At 41.4% G+C, this 18,702-nt stretch overlaps 1 protein-coding gene across 1 annotated transcript; it reads left to right on the top strand.

The window, feature by feature from the left end:
• Nucleotides 1–4: 4 nt before the first annotated feature.
• Nucleotides 5–16,294, top strand: ZNF365 (zinc finger protein 365; the record flags this gene model as incomplete). Its single annotated transcript, XM_010022276.1, has 4 exons — nt 5–420; nt 10,039–10,219; nt 12,236–12,273; nt 16,048–16,294. Coding segments are annotated over 4 exons (882 nt in total), but the record flags the coding sequence as incomplete, so codon positions are not given.
• Between the last annotated feature and the right edge of the window lie 2,408 nt (nt 16,295–18,702).

Genomic DNA, 18,702 nt, shown 5'->3' with positions numbered 1-18,702 from the left:
GTCCTGCGAGAGCACGAAGCGCGGACAGCCTCTGGAGGTGGAAGCGGAACGGCCCGTATCCTACGTTGCGAGCTATGTGTCGGCCGACTCTCCCAGCGACCAGATTTCTAAACCGGGCCTCCCGGCCACTGACTCCAAAGCCTCCTTCGAGGCACATGTCAGAGAAAAGTTTAACAGGATGGTAGAGGCCGTGGACAAAACAATTGAGAAGCGAATCGACAAGCTTACCAAAGAGCTGGCCCAGAAGACGGCGGAGCTGCTGGAGGTGCGGGCAGCTTTTGTGCAGCTGTCCCAGAAGAAGCAGGAGGTGCAGCGACGGGAGCGGGCCCTGAGCAGGCAGGTGGACGTGGCAGTGGAGATGATCGCAGCCTTGAAGCAGCGCCTCACTGAGTCCGAGGAGGAGCTTCACCGGAAAGAGGAGTAAGTGGGGAAGTGAGAGCTGATGGCTTTGCGCGGGCCAGCTAGCGCCTGTGCGAGTGAAAGCGCGAGAACAGAGGGAATGGTTTGGTCGCTTGCTGGTTAGGAAAGGGCCTGGTGCCCTCCAGCTTCTGATCACTGTATTTCTAGAGCTTGTAGCCCATGCGACATTGTTCCCTGCAAGGCAGGATGCCCTCAAAGCCCCACAGACCCCAACTACCAGGTGCCCCTGCAAGGCAGGGGACAGCTCCCTCAGCAGGTGTCTTTCATGCTTGACTTCCCAGTGACTAACTTTCAGCCTCTAGTGCCTCTGTTGTGTCCCAGGTTTCATGGGTGTAGGGACAAGTAGAAGCTATCATTGGCATGTAATCTGACTTACACTGACACCTCTAATCCATCGTCTTTTTAAGAAGAGATGAGTGGGTAAGTGCTGGAGGAAGTATGTAAGAATACCAGATAGCACCTTCTCCCTGAAGTCCTCCCTCCATGGTCAACAAGCTGCCCGTGGTGTGGGGTAGTCTCCCATGCAGCAGTAAAGCTGTACTGGAGTCAGTGCTAAAAAAGCCACGTCCAAGCAGGTGTTTCAGATGGACACAGAACTGTGAAACTGGAATCACTTTTATGGGAATGGGAAGCAGATGTCAGAGTCATTCTGACTAACCTAGGCCATCTAAAAATATGTTTGTGATGCATCCATTAAAAATGTAGTGATAGCTGATATATTATTTATACATGAACTACTTAGTTTATTCAGCACTTGCTGAAACCTTTCAGGTTCTTTGGAGCAACACAGCTTATTTTAGAGGAATGGAAAAAAGAGCCTTGGTAATGGAGTGCTTCTAAATCAATTCATCAACTTACCAAGGGAAGATGAGAAGTGCTAGTTGCCATGACACTGATCTTGGAAGAAATGAGGAAGGTGGTGTAGGAGTTCAGTGTAGGAAGTTTGCAGGGCTTTCATAATTCCTTCCTGTAGTCTAAGGACTAGAAAGAAGAGATTACGATGGCTCCTATATCAGTAGGAAAGCAGAAACCATTCAGTGGAGCAAAACCAGAGTTCTGCAGTGCTGCGGAAGAAGAAAAGGGCTCGTGGAAAACGAGTAAGGGGGGAATAGAGTTTTCTGGGCAGACAGAACGGGTATGGTACAGGGAGGACAACAAAGGACACTGATCTGAGAAAAGAACAAGACAGCGAAAGTTGTGATTTTTAACTGCATTGGGTAAAGGCACAAGGAAGTGGTTGCTTACTCCCTTGGCAAACTGCTTACTATCAGAAAAGACTGAACACAGAATGAAAGGAGAAGTAGGGAAACACTGTCCTTCACATTAGGACATTGCTAGGCTTGGGAAAGGTGCAGGAGCTCAGACGATTGCTGTTAGAATTCTAGCCATCTCTTAAGGAGGAGTGTGTATACGTGAGCAGATGAGGAGGTGGCTCCAAAGCTGGCATTAGAGGGAAAACTGAAGGTTATTTGACTGGTAAGAAATGCTAACCGGAAGAGGCAGCTGCACAGGAGACTTCACCTGAGTACCCAGGATTACTGCTATCTTGCTTCAGCTTTCAGTAAAGATCAAAAAACTTGGCAGCAAAAGCATCAGTACGTACACAGTAGGATGTTAATTTCTAAAGGTAAATGTGCCTAATGCATTCTAGTGCATAGGACAAAAGAACATCAGCCCAGAGTCCTGAGGGAGGAAAAGGGGAGTCATAGTGTGTTTTGCATGTGCCTGTGCCTAGTCCCATAGTATTACCTGTTCTAAGAAGGTGATAGGTGCCAGCAGCAGGGAGGCACTGGATGGTATGCTCTAGTAGAGGGCAGAAGAAAGGATGATCATGACTTTGGGAACAGATCTGTCTATATATTCCTTGCATTGGGTGTTCAAAAACTTGTTTGGTATGCTGGAAAAACTTTCTCCTTCAGAAAAGGAGAATCCCAAATTTGGCTTTGATTTCTGGAAGAAGTCCAGATGATTAGAAAACCGAACAAGACTGCTTAATGGAAATTGCAGAAGCAGGAGTTCTCACTGCAGATAGTGGAAAGTGAAAGGCAGCCCTTAGGGACTGCTTTGATACTTGCTGACCTTCAGAAAGAAATGCTTTGATCAGTTTCCTTGGATTTCCCCCTCTCCCCCCCCATAAGCAATCTTGTGAATATGGGTAAGTTTTACCAAAGTTAGCATTGGTATTGAGCCCCTGTAGCTGAAAATTGTTCTTTGGAAATAGAAAATACCATTTTCCCAGAAATACCTATTTAGCCTATTTTTAAGAAAATAAAGGAAAACAGTCTTCTTTTGGTCTCTCAGTGGTTGTACTACCAGAGATTATGGAATATGGTGATGTGAAGGAAAGAAAGGGTTCATAATCAATATGCATTTCTAGATCTCAAAGTGATTGGGCTACTGTAGATCAGTCTGAGGGGAAAAAAAGCCAAAGAAACAACAAAAAAAATAACACCCCACAAGCGATCCAAAAAAGGAAAACACTTCTAGTCCAAATCTTAGATAAGGTCACAAAAACTCTTCTTTGGAGGCTTTTCTAGAGAAGAAGCTGTAAACTCTTATGGGGATCCCTTCAAATAACTCTTAAATAACAACAATGTTCTGATAAAAAAAGTTACAGGTGTTTGTACTGGGCCCATTTGCGTGTTCCTCCATGTCCACCTACTCTGCCAGTATCTTACATGAATGAACAATCCCCGTAAGTGATCAAGTTACTCCGTAATACTGAATTTAACAATTCGGTATATTTTCATCTTTATAAAACGTGCCCTGGGACCTATCTGGGCTGTCAAGCTAGGCCTGCTTCTACATGCAAGAATGAAAGAATTAACCAGATCTGGGAGGTATAAGAGGATGTATTTGCAGGTTGAACCATCACTCCTGACCTACAAATTGTTTGGGGGGGCGGGGAGAGGGTAAGTTGGGATTTAAGAAACTTCCTCTTTAGAGGAATACCATACAAGAAGATGATGACAGAAAATAATGGTACTATCGCATTTTGGGTAACGGCTCTGATTTTGGAGATGTTTGTGAAGTCAAATAGGAAAGCTAAGGGAAAGGAAAAATGTGCATTAGCAAGACTAATTTGGTTAGGAAGCCCTAAGAAGGCTTAGGGAGGATAGATCTTAATTCTTTGTTTAAACATGTGAGCTTCCTGAATATGGAGATGATGCTCTTTAGGCCTCCTGTTTCCTTTGTGCCCAGCTCAGTGAAGGCAGACTTGATGCTGTTGTGACTGACAGTCCTCAGCTGAGGCAGTAGATCAGAGGTCACTTTGATGTGATAGAATTTCATTTTGACCTCTCTGTTCTACCTGTAAAAGCCACATGTCCCGAGCCTTTGCCTGGACCAAGCACTGAGATAGATACATAAAAACTGATCCACCAAGCGGCCACATTGTCAGAAGCTGGTTTCTCTGAACCTTCTTCAAAGCAAGCAGCAAGTCTTTAAACTTAGATACTCCATAGAGAGTAAATTCTCAGAGTTACATTGTTGCTGCTAATCAAACCGCTAGCTTCAAATGACAGCACTATGAGGTTTTACTGTTGGCCTCTCATTCCATGAGAAGGAGGAGTGTTGGTTTAGGCCACCAAGCAGCTTTGGGGCTGCCCATTTGAGAAATTTGTTGAGTCAGTAAGGTCACTTCTTTAGACTTGTCAGTTGATTTTTTTGTTTAAATGAAGCCTAAAGCAGTCCAACAAAGGCAGTGCTAAGTGAATGTATCTTTTTAGTTAAGTTTTAATTTTGTTCCCTGACAAAATAATATACATGAAAGTACATGCTGTTATATTAGCATGATGCCCTCAGGGAGATGAACTGTGTTGAAGAGTAGGACAGGTGGAGGTACAGCACTAACTATACTGGTACATAGTTGAAGTGGTATTACTCTAAGCATAGAAAAGTTTTACACTTTTACACAGCAGCCACTCTTGTGTCACTTATTCTTGTATTTAAAAGCCCAAAGGCCAACACTTTTTTTTTTTTTTTTTTTTTTTTTTTTTTGTTATTATCTGGGGGGGAGGGCAGAAAAAATAAAAGAAAACTGGATGTTCTAGAGAAGCAGGCACAGCTACCAAAGACAGGTCCCACTTCCCCAACCTGCCTCAGTTGGGCCCTGGACAGTTTTGACAAATGATGGCTACAGGGTCAAGCTTTCAGCAGAGCTGCTGCACAAAGGAATGATTAGAAAGTGTGCCCCAAAAGGGATTATTCAATGTTTGTTGAAGGAGAATGCAACATGAGTGAGTAGTGATGTTAAAGATAACACAGAAGCCTGCCTAAAGGGAATAAGAATTTGTTGAATAAGATATCAAGAAAACCATTGAAACTAAAACCAGCTGTGAACTTGACTTCTAGAGAACACTGAAATGCTTGTTTCTGGGAGTTATATAAGAAAATTATATCAGTAGAGTTTGACTTTTAGCAAGTCTGACCAGGGTAAGCATTTGATGTTACGGTCCTCAACTGGAAGCTACCTTGAATGGTGACTTAAACAATTTCACTTTGTTTCTGTATTATAGGGTAAGAGCATTAATGTAGTACATTGCCATATCCCTGACAGCAATTTCTTTAACCAATGTAATGCATTTGTATTGAGAATGGTCATGCCTCTGTAATGGCATAGCCTGGAATGCTGTGTGGTGGGAAGTAGTTATTCCTGCCACTGACTTCACCTTATATTTGCAATTAATGGAATTGTCTGTGCAAGTAACATCTCAACAATGGGATAAAAAGTTAGCTTTTAAAGATCACTGCAATTTATGCTTTAAAACAACAGCTTTCCTTAAAGTATAAATTTTAGTTGTATAACAGAACAGTTTTGATTTTGCTCTAAGTAGAATGCAGCCACAACTATGTATTGTTCTTCCACCCTCGGTTTCAGGTGATCCTAATCCCTCTTCCCTGTTTCCTTTTATCTTCCCACTTGAGAGATCACTTCCCCCCCAGCAGCATTAGTTCAAGTGTTAGCATGACTATCCCACAGAATGGCTCTGTGAGATAAAGCGGTTTAATCTTCACAGTGTCACCCCAGTAAGTTCAGGGCTTAGATCTAGAGTACAGCTCACTGAATGGGTGCAACTGTTAGGACAATAACTTTCTGAAGGGAGGAGGTGTGGACCTCTTAAACTGAATGTGCTGAATGTAGGAATGTGAAACCTAATGAATAGCAGATAGCAGCCTTGAGGCAATAAGAGGAATGGGATGATGGATGAGGTCAGCAGTGTTATACTTAATGAATGTACATACTAAATGTTTTCATTAGTAAATCACTTTAGTACTTACTGTAGCAGGAATTTTCCCATCTTCAGGTAAAATAATAGAAGTGTTTGGTTTTCTATTAATTTCAGGCAGAGTTATTCCAAATACAATTCTCTAAAGCAATTTGATACTTGCATGCAGAATCTGCATAGAGCCTCGTGCTTGTCTCCACCTACAGAATAGTTGCAGGTGTTGAAGTTGCTGTTAATAGTACTGGGACCAGTGTTATGCATCTGTAGGAGGGCTTGGTCACAACATGAGAAATCGTTAGCCCTTCTTGTCAGTTGTTAAGGAGCTGGAGCTGTCCCAACCTCTGCGTCTACTCTGTGTATCACACGCCTAACTGCTGAAAGCCATACTACAAATACTAAGGGTATTCTCAGGGTCCACATGCCAGCAACTGCTCCAGTAAAAAAGAACTGCAGCTTACTAGTCCCGTAAGGAGCACTGTGTGCGGTAAAGGCAGAAGAATAAACGTCACCTTGTCAGTCCTGTGATTTAAAACTTTATTTATAACATCTCATCTTGGTTTATGAGACAGCCTCCATAAAGAAGGTTTCAGGGTAAGTTTTAAGGCTATCTGCAATTTTTCTGTGAGGGCAGCTAGGCTGCAGTTGGAATGCAGAATACCAAATTACTTAAGTCTGGTTAATTATAACAGGTTAACTCACTGGCAGAGTCAGATTGAAATAAACGCTTTGGTAGCAAGACTTTCTTGCCTAAAGTGAGTCCTTCCCTCTGCACTTGTTTTTTCTGCTGACACCTCTGAGTTGGCTGCTGCACTGCAATGTTTCCCCAGACTCCTCTCGCTCTGGAAAGATCTCTTGTCCAGCAGTTTCGCACTACAGGCACCTCCTGCTCCTCTTGGACACCTCCCAGGGTGTACGCTCCTTGTCTTACCCGCTTGCTTGCCTCACCCTTTTTCCACAAGCTCCTGGCAGTTTGATGTATCCTCTGCTTTCTGGGCAGCAGAAGTGATCCCTCTTCCTAAAAGGTTTTGTCTGTCAAGAGCACCCACAACGAAAAAAGAAACCCACCTTTCTCCATGCTGCTCAGTCACAGCTCTTTAACAAAACATTTTGCTACAGTACCTACCTTAATATTAGTATAGTAAACTATGAGCAAACATGAGATCACTGTTCATTACAGAGATTTAGAGAGATCCAAGCTGCACTAAGCATCATCTACTCCTCAGAAAATTTAGTGTCAGGATCCAGAGCTTACAGTGCTAAAGCAAGTGCCAGGGTGCAGCTGAGCGAAAGGGGCAGGAGGCTGCAGGCTGATGGACATAGAGCAAACAGAGGAGCAGAGAGAGTGGAAAAGAGATGATGCTGAGAGCAGACTAGTTCACAAGGGGAGTTAATAATGCTACATAACCTTTCTTAATAGATCAGCAGTGCTCCAGATGTAGAGTAGTTGGCACAGGGTAGCAGAGACCTCTCATTAGAAAGGACAGTGTTGCAGGTCTGAGGCAGGCTTTAACAAATGATTCCTGTTTCAGGTGAGCACTGCTGACAGGGCTGTTCTGTCACAAGACAGAGCCCAGTGGGCCCATGCAGCTGTGTCTGGTTTGTGCCTCTACTGAGTGGGCCCCACAGTATTCATGGGCTCTGCTTTCCCCCGGCTTCATGAGGAGCAGCATCTGACCTCTGTGAACATCCATCTTTCCACAAGCAGAAGGGCAGAGAGTAAAAGATAGAAATTGTATCATATAATCCCAAAAAACTTGGCAGAAGCCTGGAGAAATAAAGTGCAAGTAAAATAAAGAATGCAAACAAAATATCACAGATATCTAGAAACAGAATTGAAGGGAGAAGGTCATCGGTATGGCTAAGAAAAAGTCTGGGGAACTACAACAGACAAGAAAGGCAATTAAACAGATAAACAGCAGCTGCAGGAAACTACACAACTTCTCTGAAACATTTTCCTGTTGTTCTTGGTGGGAAGAGGGTAAAATTCTTCTCGGAACTCCCTTCAGGTAACCAAGGCATAGCTGTGCACAGAGCAAGCTCTCTGAGGAAGTGGTGTTGGAGCAAATAGAGAGACGTATTAGCAGTCACTCCTCAGGGCTTGATGTTGTTGTTCTGTGAGATGAGAATGAAGTGGAAACAAAGGAAGTAGCTGAACTGACAGAAGTGTTGCTTATCAGGACAAAGCATGTGACTGAGACCTAGTGGGTGGGTATATTTAGGCTCCTGTCTTTCTGAAGGGAATTTACAGAGTGCAGGTACCATGCCAGTCCAAAGGAAAATTTTTAGATAAATGTTATTAAAAGCAGTTTTATAGACATTACAGAGGCAGCTAAACAGAGAAAAATTATGGAAATGCTGCTATTGCTGATAAAACCAGTTCCTAGAGATAATGACATGCAGGATGCCAAGTTATCTTCAGTAGTCTAGAAAGCAAGGAAAATAGTAGGGAATTTATTGACATTGTGTGTCTGTTCTCCTCCTGATAGTCAGCTAAGTCTTTAAAAAAAAAAAAAAACGCAGCTTCACCCTGTCCTCCTTATGGCACAGCTGCCTAAGGAGATATTTGAAGGAAAGGAAAATTTGTGATTCATGCGGTGGAGCAGGCAATTAATGAAGACTTTTTAGTTACCTTTGTTGAGACAATTACAAATGTTAGCATTCTTGAAACCATCACCCTTTAAAAAACAAATACCAGGTACTCAATGTATGTGGCCTCCGTCTGCAGCAAAACACACAAGCTGACTGTGGCCCCAGGAGGGGGCTTGTCCCAGGCTAGTGGTTCCCAGCTCTGCCCAGCATTCCCACGTGGAGCGCCAGCAGTCTTGTGGGCCACATGCAGTTCTCCTTCCTTACCCAAGGGGTAAGGGATTTGGAGCCAACCTGTTGAGCTCCTGTTCTTTGGAGCTTCCTGTCAACTGTAAAAGAGGAGCCTGACAGAGTGCCAAAGGCTTCAGATTGCTGCTGTGCTAACACAAAACCATAGTGGCATCATGAAATTGAAGAAGTTACAATGATTTAAGTGTGGTGAGAATAAAGCCCCAAAATTGTCCTTAATGAGTTTAGATTGGCTTCTTCCTAAGCATTTCTTAGTGGCTTTTTATTAGCAGGTTGCTCTGGCAAGCTAATAATCATAGAAACTGTACAGAGCCTTGAAATGGAATTGATAGCTAAGCTTAACAAGCAAGGTACCTGTCTGTTTCTTAAGATGGATTTTGTGGATGAGTTAATATAAAGTAAGATTCATTGATTTGGACTTCATCCAAACAATACATGCTTGGTTTTACCTCATTCTTACCATTAGATCAGCCATGCAGACAGCCTCTTCCTGCACTGTGCTGTGGTATAGCTATTTCTGCGAAGCAGTCATGCCCTTCCTTGTTTGGCAGGCATTGGTTCCCCCAATTCCCACCCACTCAGTTTTGTACAAAGCAAAAATTAACATGGTTCCACTGGCAGAGCAAGAACTGTTTATCCAGGCATTCATTAACTGGGAAGTCTACGTGCTCAGATTTGCCATTTTTCATAATACATGCTTCATTCTGTAACCAAACTTATCCCACCCAGAAACTCCTCTGATATCAGAGGGCCAAATGGTGACCCAATTGCTGACAGAAAACTGACAGTATGCAGAGCACTTCACAATGAGCTGTGTCTCAGTACAGAGCTTGGAGCTTCCACAGTCAGTGGTGCTATCTGTTTCCTCCAGTTGTGTTACCAGACAAGGAACATTTCTAAACTTCTGACCTAAAACTTGCTCTTCCCAGGCACGTACTCCTTGGTCTATAATCTGTAGGTTATCTGTTAATCTCCCATGTTCCCACTAGCTCCAGATCATAACACTGCACTTTGATGTACTTGCAGGATTGCAGCGAAAATTAAGCTTAATGGCCACAGTAGCTTTTATAAGTTAGGAACTACCTCAGTAGCAATATTAAACTACCATTGTAAGATTATGATAAACCAGGAAAATGAATTTGGGGGTTCATCCATTTCTCTTAATATTTCAGGGCTGATATTCACATGGGCAAGTTAGAAAAAAAAGAAAGAGAGAGCGTCTGTAATTGTCTGCAGATACCTCAAGAGATGATGGTTAATGACATTTCTACCCTGTGGACCACTAAAGACTATTTCTAAGAGATGTAATAATGTGACAAAAAAACCCAAATCCATTACCCATAAACTGACATTTAGTATTCAGGTTTCAGGATAGTGACTGTGTCCACAAAAGGGTTGAAATCTTTTAATAGAGGTGAATGAAGGACAGTAATTAGCCACCATGAGCTATTGCTGTGAAAAAACGGAGAAAAGTCAGTAAATTTTTGACAGCGGTGAGACAAGGGCCTTTCCCATTATTTTAATGTGGCCACATTGCAATGTTTCTGTCTTGCAGAGAAGTTGTTACTTTCAACCACTTCCTGGAAGAAGCAGCAGAAAAAGAAGTGCGGGGAAAGGCCAGGCTCCAGCATTTCATCGAGAATCTGTTGCAGCGTGTGGATCTGGCAGAAAGGCAGCTAGAATATTACCAAAATCAGCAGATGGTGTGCAACCACACCGATGTCAGCGAGCACGTGGTAAGCTAGTGGAGCCCTTCCCTTTGTTGTCACTGTCCACGAGAAGCAAAGTACTTGAGTTTGAATACGGGTGGAATCAGTGGCTTTGGTTAATTGCCACTCCAAACAGATCTGGATTTGTAGAATGTTTCTTTAGACGTGTTTTACTGATGTTTTATACTGCCACTTTACATGAGTGAAGGGAGCAGGGACCAAGAGCAGCAGTAGCCAAAGATGGCAAAAGCAGAGCAGAGAATCATGAAGTATTTGCCAGGGTTTTTTTTTCCCTCCCAGCTTTGGCTACTGCTGCTGTTACCTTTGCAACAAACGCTTTCCTTCATGTCATTGAGTCACTTGGCAGTTTTTTGAAGATGTCTGAAGATTTTCAGGAAAGATGTGGATCCCTGCAGAGGACATGTCTGCCTGCTGGCAAATCGTCTTGCTTTCCATAATTACCTATCATGGGGCATTTAGAAATGGTGAATGGATTCCTACAGGCCTGTACCCCACCAATTAATAACCAAAGATGTCTGAACATTGGTTTTTAAACTGCATTGTTTCTTTAAATGCCCTCATTATTAATACTTAACACTAAGTATTTTCCCTACAATGCATTACATTTATATGGCAAGTTTCAGTCACATGACTTCCCAAGAACATTTCAGTTTAAATGAATACCCCATGCTGCTATGCTAAATAATTGCTTATCCTGGGATGTGAGAGGAAAGGCATTTGATCAGGCACAGCACTGAATAGGTAGGTATTCAATGGTGGAAAGAAAAGTTCCAAAAGAGCTTTAGATAAAGACCTGAATAAATGTAGATGTGCTGAAATCTAGCACAGGACAGCTCAAACAGTGTCTGCGAGAACATTGAGGGGGACTGTAAAAGACGAGCCTCAGTATTAAATCGTCTCCTGTGCTCTTGATATGTTTACTGGGATCCACATCTCAGCAGTGTCCTTTGGAGAAGACACTAATTTTTGAGGCAGCTGCCCTGTTTTCTGGGTGACTTCAGCATTCCTCTAAGGTCGTGCATCCAAATATTGACCAGCCTGACCTTCAGGAGGTAATTACAGAAAAGCACACTATGAGGTGGCTCCAGACTCTGTCCAAGACAGATGACAAGCAAAGTTAGGCTGGGCAAAAATCCATCTGCAAAACGTGGACAACAGCAGGGACAGAGGGAACATTTACAAGAACAAAATCGTTTTCAGATGCCAGATCTGACTTGCTTGGCTCAGTGACTTCATTAAATGATATTCAAAGGCTCAGCGTAGTTGCACTGATGGGAGATCAGTACAAAGAACTGATTTAGTACCCAGACCAATGAGAGCTGAGCTGGCATTAAACACCTCCTTTCCTGACCCCCACTAAAAGATGGACTAGACAAAGTGTTTCCACACTATGAACCAAACTGTTGTAAAAAATGAAGTCATGCAAAGTTTTGCGGGCACTGAGGCTATGTTGTCCTTAGCTGGTCCCAGGATTTGGGGTGGAAAGGGAGAGAAATGCGTACTTGCCCTCCACCCTTCAGTGCTGCTGTAGGCAGAGCCAAGGGTTCATAGCTGAAGTTCACTAGCTGCTTGTGTGAAGGAAATACATCATTGCAAAATTAAACACTCTGAAAGTTAATTTAATACAGCTTATTCAGGCAGTGTCCCTTATTAATTCTCTTGGACACAATAATTACTTCTCATTGTATCCATACTGTTTAATCTAATGTGAAAGATTGCTGTTCAGCCCACACTTCTTTAGCAATTTACTTTGATTGCAGTTATGATAAAAATAATGGGGAAAAAAATCCAACCACTAACAACTTACACATTACAAATTTTTAAAACAGATGTAATAAGATGAAGGAGTAATAAGCTGTACAAGTTTGTGGGGGTTTTTCAGTTTCATGAATATTCTTCTAGTTTTAACAGAAGGTGAGAATGGAAATACGATTTTGAAGACTGCTCGTATTTTATCCCTGTGCTTTAATTACTTGATAATGTAATATTAGTATTAATAACCTGTTTCTGTTTTCTTTGCAGCTTACAGACATTTCATTAAATAAGAAACCCAGATGCCTGTATGTATATCTTTTTATTTTTCTCTTACTTAAATACACTAACTTGACATACTTATTCCTGCTTTTGCGTTTTACCTTATCCTAAAGCCTGAGTCAGGTTGCGTTTGGATCAGGTTCTGTATCCAAATATGATCTATATTATGTCATGTAATGGAATAAAAACAGACTTCTGCTAAAACTAAATCAGATATTGTTTGAAGAAAAAAAAAAAGGAAATAATAATTTTCTGTTAAATGAATGACTCCTTCCGGCTGACTGTAATGACTGTAATAGTCTATTGCAAAGCTACAGTAGTTGAACCTTTTCAGCAAACACAAGCCAAGTTTCAGATAAAAATATCTTTATCATTCTGTAGGTAGGAGAGAGACAGTTGTCATTTCCTAACTGACTGTAATACTGTTGTCTTAAAAATCACATGTGAGCAAACAAGTGCCCTGACAAAGTATGAGCGCTTACAACTTAATCTCAAGTTACTCAAACTCAAATTACTGAATCTCAAGTTACTCAAACAGCTGTCCTGGGAGCAGCAGAACTAATTGGGGCTGGTTTCCCATGTCTTCGTGACTTGGTCACGAGTCTCAGTGACTGGTTTGGAGCACCACATGTACTGATGGCAACCTTTCTTGGTGGGGACATGAGTTTGGGTCTTTTTCCCATTTCCATGAAACTTGTTGCATCACCACAGGTCTGGGACTTCTGTGTCCCAGCCAGATTTGTTTGTGTCTGACCAACAGGTTCAAGAATTACTGGAAGACTGAGGCACACGTGAACAGATGGATGAGCTGGAAAATAAACTAAATACAATGTATAGCCTACTGGGAGGGTTTGTTTTTTTTTCCTTAGTGCTAGCAGGCAACTGGCCAAGTACCCTTTGCTGTTAAGCACTGTTTGCATTAACAGCATGGGGCTTTAGCTTTGGGTTTTCTAATTTTTATTGCTTTTATAGCTTTTTTTTTTTTTCTTTTTCTAACTACTGATTTGAGATTCTGAAAAATTTGATTGTCCAAAGTAGACTTTGAGTTGATTGTGTATACACTGTTCGGGCTTCTAGATGTCTTAAAAGGACTGTAATCAAGGAAAATAGAATTAAAATATAACTAGTGACTTGGTGAGATACTGACAAGTCTTTGGCCTAAATACAGTGCCATTTGGTAAAACACGATAATTGCTGGCAAATAGTTCAGAGGCATATATGAAATTGTTTAGAGGTTTCTGTTTAACTAATGATACACTTTTCCTTTGAAAAGACACTTTCAAAACTAGAATTCAGTAATAGCCTGTATTTGGATTTACCAGATTAAAAATATCTCTGCTTGTCCTATGAAGCAAGGAGGATAGAAGAGAGGATGCTCAGAGGGGTAGGAAAGTTTTATTTTGCTCTGCCTGTTCTGTGGATGAATCTAGCATTTGCATTCACCACATCAAATGAGGTTTTAACCAGTTAAAAAAAAATCGGGAAGTGTTATTACCCATCCAGAAAATTCAGTGTAATCTCAGGGGGTTTGAGGCCACTGATGGCTTACGTTGTTTGTGATCAATGGCTGGACTTGCGATCCCTCTTGCTCCAAGGCCTCCACTTTGCTTCCCAATTCCTTTTCTGCAGTTTCTCCTGGCTGTTTTCAGGAAATGCCCCACTGAGGGTATGGCAGTCCTTTGCTGATGCTCACTAGCTTTTTCTCAAAGGCACTGCGACTTGCGGCACATACGTGCCTAAATCAAGTGTAGATGCCAGCTCCCATTGTGAAGAAGCTAAGAATTGGGTCTCTTAGAATCATGAGACTTATCTTGAAAATTACTTAATGTTTGTGAAATGCAGCAAGAATAGGATTGTTCTTAAGTGCCTGTGGCAATGGGGTGCATTTAGTCACATCATTTCAGTCTTTTTCCATAATTTGACAGATTGGGAATATGTTTGAGTAGAAGTTCAGGCTCTCACAGTCACTTATATTGAGGAGCTGCTGCTTTCAGGGAAAAAACACTTCCTGCATCTGGAGCTGCAGCATTGCATTTCCTGTGCATTACCTGCATCTTCATCCATCTTAGATACTTTCTTACCCTGATTGTGAATTAGAGACAGACATCCATCTTCTCTACCATAAACTCGTTCCATTTAAATACAGTTTAGCTCTTTTAGACAATCCCCTCTGATCATACTAACCTTGATCTTCTTCTGGTTTTAATAGCATCACTCAGTGCAGCAGAGGAGTGACTAACATCATCTGCAATCGCCTGCAGTAATGCCTGCATGTGTTTTGGGATGTAACTTTTTCACTGTAACAACATCTGAGAAAAACAGAGCAGTACATCTTTTAGCAACTAACACTAACAACGTTACTAGCAACTGTAACAAACAGCGCCCAAGAAGTGATGATAAACCATAATGGCCAACCCGTGTGCATTTACTCAAGTCATTTCTAACCCCCAGCAAGTGGTCAGAGCACAGGCCTGCACCAGGCCAGCATGGCACCATGCCTATAAACTCTAGCTAGGACCTGCATGACATTTCCCCCCACTCCCACCCCCCCGACTTTCCCATAGGGAAGTCTGGTTGTCAAAGTTGCCAGGCAGGTAAAACTGTTCTGTAGGTAAGGCTCGGTTCCTGTGCTGTTGACTGGCTGTCACTGCCTTCCACCAACAGACACTGTCATGACGCCTCTCTGGTCTTTTTAAGGAGCAGGAGCACACCTGCACTGTACACACCTGAACAAAAGTGCGTTTTCAAAAATTGGCTCTGTCAGGTGATCAATATTGTTTGACTTCCAGAAGAAGTAATAGAACAGATACATGGTTTCCAGAAATAATGAGCTATGGAAAATAGCCCTGTGGGAACCCTTAAGACATCAGCTTGTACATCAGCACATCTGTTCTTCACTTCAGTCACAGTAGCTGGGCAGACATGAGCTGGTGCCTTACATTTGTAGTGCTGCTGTAACACTACATGTATCTGCTGTAAAACACTTCAAGATTATGTTAAAGGGGACTGTAATGATCTTAACTCAACTGAACTGTGGAACTGCAGTTTCAATGTAATATTTCAGAGTAAGAGGGCATGGTTCAGCCTTTGCAGCACCAGGCACTGTGCTGTTTCCGCCTGAGCTCACCAATTTCAGGAAATCCTGCTGGGCTTGAACCATCACAGGAACAAAGAATTCAGCTTACTTTGGCCTTTAAGCTTTCATACCCCTCTTCCTACCATATTCTGTATTGCACCCTCCTCTTCTGTTTTAAATCAAAGCCTGAAAGCAAAGCTAAAGTTTCCCTAGATAGGGGGCTAACATACAGGTAGACTGTGGTGTTTCCTGAGCTATTATTTGCCATTAGAAGCAGAAGTTCCTTGGGCCCTGGCCAGAAGCCAGGGCAGTTCTGAGATCCCACCAAGAAGTTCCTAGAGTTCCTGCACTTTGTACTGTTATGGGTGCTGTGTGGTCTTCCAAAGACCATGGGATGTCCATTCTTTGCAGAAGGTTGCTGTGAACATGGCATCTTTAAAATCCCTGTAGATCACCAAATTATGAGACTATTGACCTCAGTACGGTCTCAGCACTCCAAGATCAGCAGAATTCTACCTGAATAAAAGTGTAGATTACCATGCATAAAGAGTCCACCAGTAACACATGTAGGAGTTCTTGCAACTCTGTTTTTAATTTTCAGCCTGGTCCTGTAAAACAAAGCTATTTCTGCCTTTAAAAAATGTATGGATTTGGAACATTTTGGGGACTTACCACTTTGCAAGACTGAATAATAGTTATTAATAATAACTGTTACTAATTTCAGGAGCCGAGGAAGTCAACACGCTTCATATAACATCCCTGACGCAAAGCCTCATTCCTTTCAAAAAGGAAGAATCTTGTTGAAAAAGACAAAAGATGAAAAAACCAGCTTGCAGCCAGTGAAGTGCTTCTATGAACCTATTGAATGCTCAAGAGAAATATGGAGAGCACAAAAGAAAGGTGAACCAGTCTGCTCTGCCAGGAAAGTGAGCACAAAATCGAAGATGGGTAAAAAGGCCAAACCGCTATAGGAATGGTTAGCAATATGTAGTAACACAGGAGCTTGGCTTCAGCCAAACACATAATGAATGAAGTTAGTCATCCTACTTTTTCCTATCTGGCCATGCCAAAACGTATCAGATATAATATATAGAAATATATATAGTATGGAAGATTTATATTATTTAGTTATGCCATTCCCTCTTTGGGCGCTATAAAGGACATTTTATTCAGTTTACATGGAGGTTTTTCTATTTATTTATTCATTTATAGAGCTTGTTTTAAATGACTGCAGTTACCTTGCTGGGCAGTACTGTGGCTGTACATTTTAATTATTTTAGTGGCAGCATGTGGCTTGGTAATTTATTTCCATCTGTGCTGTTGCTGAAGTTCAGAAGAATCCGTTTAATTGGCACCTAAATATTCAGTCTTTCAGTTTAGGTAGGTATAAGATCAATGATTAACTGTTACCTGCACAGATATACTTAGATGCAGAGCATCTACTTGAGTTGCTTGAAAGGTGTTTACAGCAGGTAGATTGCTATCCTTGATTTTCTGTCATAGGCCCAGTTGGGCGCATTTACATATTTTATTAGATACGTTAAACAGCTCAATCCTGCCAGCAGCTACAGTGTCTGTTGGTATAGGTTTGGGCTGCTTTGGTGTCTCAAGGATAGCTTTCAAATTCCAGAAGCTTTATGGCTTTGTCATATGTACCAGCTTCTGGTGTCACTTAGCAAGGATATCAGAAGCTGGTACCGTGGACCTGACAAGCATGGACTACATTGAGTCAGAGGAGAAGTTTCAGTACCAAGTGCCAGCAGCAGTGAGTACCAAGTGTGGCACAGCAAGCGAACAGCTAAAGCAATATATTATGTTGCATGGTACCACGTTCAATGCCTGTGCTTGGTTTTAGGCGTGAGAGGCCTAAAATGGCTATGGTCGTAACTGAAGCCTTCCACATTTTTATCTCTGAAGAATCTTTACAGGGCCAAGAGATCCCTGAATTTCCATTAAAACCTGAGAACAAGGAAATTAGAGATGACTGCAGGATGGGAATGTGCATGTTTACATTGCTTTGTGCCAATTAAAAGGATCCTTATTTATCAGAGTATTTATCAGGATTTTTTTGTGTGTGTACAGTTTTTTAGTAACATGAATCCTCGTGCCATGTTTACAGATACGAACATCCTGTTGATGTTACTGATGAGTTTAGTTTTCTCAAGTAAAAGAAAGGATAGGTGAGACAAGTCTGTAATTTATTTTTTAAATGCTCATAACAGATGTAAATTGTTTATGTGGAAGGTGATTTTTACAGTATGTGTACAAAGATTTGTGAAAAATGTTTTTCATTTTTTATAACTATGACTGTAAGCAGAACTGAGTATTAGAAGACAGTGTATCACTATGATTACTGCTGCAATAAGCACCTGAGTTGCAATATTTTTAAAGCAGAAGATGACCAATCAGTCAGCTAGGATCAGGTAACTACAGATGTCATACATTTGTCAGTGTACAGGACTCCCAGAAAGTAGCAGAGTGAAGAGAGTAGTATTCCTCACTTTTATTTTAAATATTGTATATGGAACAGTCAGATAGATGTTTAAAGTTTCTCAACACTGTTTCAGTAGCAAGTCACAGTATAAAACCAATTCAGGTATTTAGGTTGTAATGACATTTTCATATTTATTTAACTATGTCACAAGGCCATGCTTGGCCTTATGCTAGGCATTGTGTGTGGTGCAAAGGAGTTGTTAATTGTGTTGCATGGGCTTGGGTCAGATCATGTGTTACAACTTTCTTAGGCAAGCCACAAACTAGAAACATCCTTGATTTTTTCTGTTGCTTCACACATCCTTTTACAAACCAGAAAAAAAATCACCCTTTTTAACGATAATAAAGGTGAACTTTAGGAAGTAAATTATTCATGTTCCCTTATCCACTTGACACTGAAAGAATATTTTTATTTTTAAATGCCTATCTATGCTGTTAGTCACCAAAGTTGAGTTCTGAACTACAAGTTCACAAATGAGATGTTTATTTTATTATGTATCACGCCAAAATCTTGACTGTAAGTTGTCCTTTTGGGGGAGGAAGAGAAAAAGAGAGTAAAAGCAGTTGCATGCTCTTAAACTTTTCAAAGCCCAAATTACAGTTATTTGCTGAACAAATGCCAGGTTAGTTAATTAGAGAGAAATTGGATTGTACTGTAACCCCAGATAAAAGTTTTTAGAATATAAACATTCTAATAATAAAGATATATTTCTCAGTTACTGTGTCATTTAACTCTCTGAAATACAATGTTTCTTACAAAAGTCTATCAACAGCAGAGAAAAAGACAAGAAACAACCTCCCTGCTTGGACTTCTGTTTATTCCTCAGATAAAACACCACGTCAGTGAAGCTGGGCTGTGATCTATCAATGCAGTACAAATTAACCT

The sequence above is a fragment of the Nestor notabilis genome, unplaced genomic scaffold (assembly GCF_000696875.1).
Source record: "Nestor notabilis isolate BGI_N333 unplaced genomic scaffold, ASM69687v1 scaffold10909, whole genome shotgun sequence".
Classification (NCBI taxonomy): domain Eukaryota; kingdom Metazoa; phylum Chordata; class Aves; order Psittaciformes; family Psittacidae; genus Nestor; species Nestor notabilis.
Note: the sequence above shows the minus strand (reverse complement) of the source record. Positions and strands in the feature narration are given on the sequence as shown.